General features: G+C 65.6%; 1 protein-coding gene across 1 annotated transcript in view; it reads left to right on the top strand.

The window, feature by feature from the left end:
• LOC128776948 (basic salivary proline-rich protein 4-like) overlaps window positions 1-2,736 on the top strand; it is a gene marked incomplete at its 3' end in the record, with an annotated part of 11,545 nt that extends 8,809 nt beyond the window's left edge. Inside the window, exons 4-5 of the mRNA XM_053901897.1 lie at window positions 976-1,083; window positions 2,532-2,736. Coding sequence (XP_053757872.1) covers window positions 976-1,083; window positions 2,532-2,736 — 313 coding nt within the window. The remainder of the gene's footprint in view (window positions 1-975; window positions 1,084-2,531) is intronic.
• Between the last annotated feature and the right edge of the window lie 2,264 nt (window positions 2,737-5,000).

Genomic DNA, 5,000 nt, shown 5'->3' with positions numbered 1-5,000 from the left:
AGGCGCAGGCCGCGGTAGGCGAAGAGCGGCGCTCGGCCCCACCGCGGGGCCGACAGACCTCCTCTCGCGCGGGAGAGAAGGCTCCGCCTAACACGCACAAGGGCATGCAGTCACCCTGACACAGGTGGCCACTACGCGCACAGGAGGGGCAGCGACTGGGGGGTTCCGGTACCCCAAGGCACCCTCTCGGATCGCTAGAGAAGGCTTTCTCACCAAGGGCGCGCCGCCCCCCACCCAATTCGTCCCCCCCATCGGGACCCGCCAGATAAAAGGCGTTTCTTCCCGGGGCCACCAGGGCCCGGGGCGGGGGAGAAAGGTCCACGGCAACGGAGTGACACAGGGCATTCCTGAGCATTCGCGGTCAGGGCCCACAACGAGGGCCACCTGCCTTCCCCACGCGCGGTTGCTCGTGTCGCCGCCCGGAAGGAGCGCCGCGCCTCCGGGTGAGGCCCGAGAAAAACCGAGGCAAAACACCGGCAGCAACGCGCTGGGCAAGAAACCGACAGTCCTCGCTCAGAGGGAGTTTCGGCCAAGCGCCACGGCGCCGGCTCGGCCCGCCACGATCGCTCAACTCGCCCCACCAAGTCAGCCCCCCGCACCCCTCCGGGCAACAGCGGCCCGTGGCGGGGCGGGGACGACAAGGCGCCCGCTCCCCGCAGCGGGGGGAACGGGTGTGCCTCCCTTCACCGATTCTGCCACCCGCCCACCTCGGGCAACTCCGCCAACGGCGGCGACCCAAAGGGGGGTCCGCTGGGAACAGGGAACGGCGCCACCACTCGGCTTCAGGCACCTGAGACGACCTGGAGCGCTCCAGGGGCACCACGGAGGGCCAGGCGCCACGCGCTCAGCACGCCCAGGCGGCGAGCAGCGTGGCGTCGGGTGCAGCCCCCCCACCACAGGGAGGCCGCCCACCACAACACAGCCAAGAGAGGCCAGCGAGAGTGTCCGCTGCGTCAGCCGACCCCGGTCCCGCAGCGACGGGAGGCCGGGGTCGGGCCGGAGTCCGCACCCCTCCGCAACCCCCCGCGCCGCCCACAGGCGGGAAGGAGGAGCATGGGGCCCGCAGGCAGAACGAGAAGAGCGGTCCCACTCACCAGGAGTGTCCGTCCCTCGTCTGACACGGCTTAGGCCCGGCCCGGGAGAGCGCGACATCACCACATCGATCGGTTACCGCCACACGAGGCAGTCCTGGGGTGAGGAGGGGGCTGGGGAAACGCCCGGCGAGGACAGCGACCAGAGGAGGACCTGCTTCAGCCTCGCCAGCACCCCTCCCCCACCTCTCCCAGGGAACAGGCAGCCGGACAACCCACAAGGGGAAAAGGGAACGCCTGACACGCGGCACGGAGCCTTGCGAGGGTGGGTTTGTCACGGCCACGGCCGGGTGCCCGCAGCGGGGAGCGCACGGGGTAGAAGACCCACGCCGCCTCCCCACGCCGCCCTCGGGTGCCAGAGACCGGAGGTGGCGCCACAGCCTGAACCACACCTGGATGCACGAGAGCCGGCGCGCAGGCCCAGGCAGACGGCTCGAGCAAGCAGGCGGGCAAAGGGCGGAGTCGGGCTCGGCTCGGCGTCACCGCCAAGCCCGGAGCCACGCCAGCCAGCGGCGACGAGGCCCAAGTCTCTCTTACAGGATGACAACCGCCACATCAGAACGTGTCAGCACCTACCTGGCAGCAAAAAGTACCTCTTTCAGGAGACAAAAATAACCGCGTTGGCAGGCGGGGCCGAGCCACAGGTCACTGGGACCTTCTGGGACCCTGGCCCGGCCACGGGCCCCAAGCATCTTCCCATCACCGCCAAGCAACCCCACCCCCCCCGGAAGTCCCCGGGGGCCATCTGGTCGACCCCGGGACCGACCGACCGACCGACCGACCGACCGACCGGGGAATCGCGGGATGGGGGGGGAGGATGGCCGGGTAGGCCCTGCCCCGTTACACGTTCGCCCGTCCACGGGTCGTCTCCGGGTCGGGACTTAGAAAAATAAAACACTCCGCGCTGTCGCCTGCGGAAGCCTCCCCGGACCTCGCAAGACCGGCCCCATGCCAGTCCCCGACCCCCGGCTGGGACTGTTTTGGGGGGGGGTCTGAATTGCGCGGAGGCGCCCCCGACGACAGGACCTCAACGGGGATCGCGGGCGCGCCGGCGTTGGCGCCCTATACGGGCTTCCCCTCGCGGCCCGGTCCCCAACTCCGCAGCGGGCCTCGGAAAATCTGGGGAGAAAATCGGGTCCAACGACCGGGAGCACCACGCGTGCCCCCGCCCGGGCCCATCGCGCCCTCCGCGGGCTTCCCCTCAAGGCTCAGGACGGTCCTCACCGGCCCGGCCCGGCCCGGCCCGGCCCGACCGCGAAGCGGGAGGGAAGACAAAAGACGCCTGGCAGGGAAGGACCGACAAGCGACCCACGGGGCCACAGTCTCCGGGTGGCGGCCCCGGACGGTCCCCGCGGTCGGGGGGGCGGTGGGAGGGGAGGAAAGCACCGGCGGGTGCTGGTCGACCCGTCCGGGCAGCCCCCCACCCCGGCTCGCTCCCAGGGAGCGCCGCCGCTACTCCCCCATATACCCGGAGGTTCAATCTCCGGCAAGTGCACCAGCCGCCGGCGCCCCGACGACAGCGGGACGATCACGCCAACGTCGCCGGCCTTCTGGAACTCCGCCCCGGGGACCGCGGCCGAATCGCATCCCTTGCCGACGTCGCCGACGCTCCGGAGGGGAAACGCTATATAAAAGCGGCCGCCAGGTGGCGCCCGACAACCGACCGAAACGTCAGCGGGGACAGCTCGCGATCTCGGGGCCGAGAGGGCGCACAGCCGGCGGCCCGGCCGCCCGATCTCGTCCCGGCCCACTCCGGATGCCGCCTCTCGGTCCCAGGCCGGCGGAGGGCGTCCGCCTCGGGAGCTCCCGGCCGGCCGGCACGGCGCGACCCCGGCAGCCCAAGGGACACTCGAAAAATGCATCGGGGGGCGCCTGGGTGGCTCAGTCGGTTGAGCGGCCGACTTCAGCTCAGGTCATGATCTCGCGGTGCGTGGGTTCGAGCCCCGCGTCGGGCTCTTTGCTGACAGCTCAGAGCCTGGAGCCTGTTTCAGATTCTGTGTCCCCCTCTCTGTGACCCTCCCCTGTTCATGCTCTGTCTCTCTCTGTCTCAAAAATAAATAAACGTTAAAAAAAATTTAAAAAAAAAAAAAAAGAAAGAAAAATGCATCGGGGCGGCTGCCGCTGAAAAGGCGGGGGGGGGGGGGGGGTGGGCAGACCGGCCACTCGACTCCCCGGCCGGCCGAGGCGGACGTGCGCGGAAAATTCCCCGCACACACCGGGCAGGCCGGGCACGGGCGGCCCAGAGCGGCCCAGGCGGCGCCCGCGCTCCCGGGAGGACTTAGACACATTTCGGCGGGCAGGAAGGGAGGGAGGGAGGGAGGGAGGGAGAGACGGACGGTCAAACCGAAACCACGCGAGAGAGTACTCCCAGAACAACAACGGACGGACGAGCCGTTTTTATTCTATTGGGTCAAGCGGGGGAGCGTCTCTCTCGGAAACATAACAAACCAAGCTGCGGGGGGGGGGGGGGGGGGGACAGAAAGGGGGTGATGGATAAACAAACGACCACGGATAAAGCTTAAGCAAAGTCCTTCGCCGCACGGGGCCACGACGAAGTCCAAAGACCACAAACAGGTACGGGGAACATGGGTGCAAGTGCACCGCGTGGCAAGCGACAAGAATATGGCTTTCACCATTACTGTCCTCAATAAACACCACTACGGGCGGCGGTGGCGGCGGGGGGGGGGGGGGGGGGGGGGATGGAGAACGGAAGGAGTTAATAGCCACTCACTAAAAAATGTCCCATGGGGCGCCTGGGTGGCTCAGTCGGTTGAGCGCCGACTTCGGCTCAGGTCACGATCTCGCGGTCCGTGAGTTCGAGCCCCGCATCGGGCCCCTGTGCTGACAGCTCAGAGCCCGGAGCCTGTTTCAAGTCTGTGTCTCCCTCTCTCTGACCCTCCCCCATTCATGCTCTGTCTCTCTCTGTCTCAAAAATAAATAAACGTTAAAAAAAAAAAAAAAATTAAAAAAAAAAAATGTCCCGGTTCCCAGAGGACCCTACAGTCCAAAGGGGGGGTGGGGGGGGTGGGGGGGGGGTGGGCCCCCGCAGGGAAAAGGAAGGTGTCACCGAGACACACCCTATGCCTCCACCCTCTTAGGGTTTGCAGGTGACCCTGAGGGTGACACTGACACGAGACAGGTTAACCGTACAAGGAGCCAACAAATTGATTTCCTACAAGTTTCACGTGACAGGTAGAGCCCCTCCTGAGGAAACCAAGACCCTGAGAAGTGGCCAAACCTAAACGCTTGTATATTGGGTTGAACAAGGAGAAGCGACGGTGGACGACTAACTGAACTACGTGGGGAGGCTAAAGGATGATGAGGATTTTAAAACCAACCAACCAACCAAGATCTGTTCTCCTCTAGAATTCTCTCCACTTCTCCCCCTGTCCTTGAGGATAAGAATGTCACTCCCCTGGTGGCATAGGAAAGACGGGGGGGGGGGGGGGGGGGGGGGGGGGGGGGGCCCTTCCAGGGAGAAAAGGAGGAGAGTGCTCCGTGCATGCTTCTTGCACCTGCTGGGCAGGAGGGTAGGGGTGGGTGGTTTACTTTGCTTGCTTGCTTGCTGCTGCTTTTTGAAAGCTTCTCTAATGTTTCCTTTACATCTAAGTCTTCCTTTCCAGTTTGGCTTTGGACAGGAGGAAGGCAGGCCACACGTTTTTCTGGCACGGTGGAGAACGAAGGGTAAGATGAGTGCGGGCCCGTGCGTATTCTTTTCCGTCAGTCACGTGCCGTGGTGAGCAGAGCATCAGCTCTTGCCGGATGGGTGTCTCATTCCTCCGTGAACCATCAGGCAAGATGTCGGGCAAACACACACAGGGAGACTAAAGGTAGGAAGAACGTAGAGAAGACGGGCGACACGTGCCCGAGTCTCCAGAGCGACGATTTCATCCAGGGCACGGCAACGTC

Source organism: Panthera pardus, unplaced genomic scaffold, assembly GCF_024362965.1.
Source record: "Panthera pardus isolate Hobbes unplaced genomic scaffold, ASM2436296v1 HiC_scaffold_144, whole genome shotgun sequence".
In the NCBI taxonomy this organism is placed as follows: domain Eukaryota; kingdom Metazoa; phylum Chordata; class Mammalia; order Carnivora; family Felidae; genus Panthera; species Panthera pardus.
Note: the sequence above shows the minus strand (reverse complement) of the source record. Positions and strands in the feature narration are given on the sequence as shown.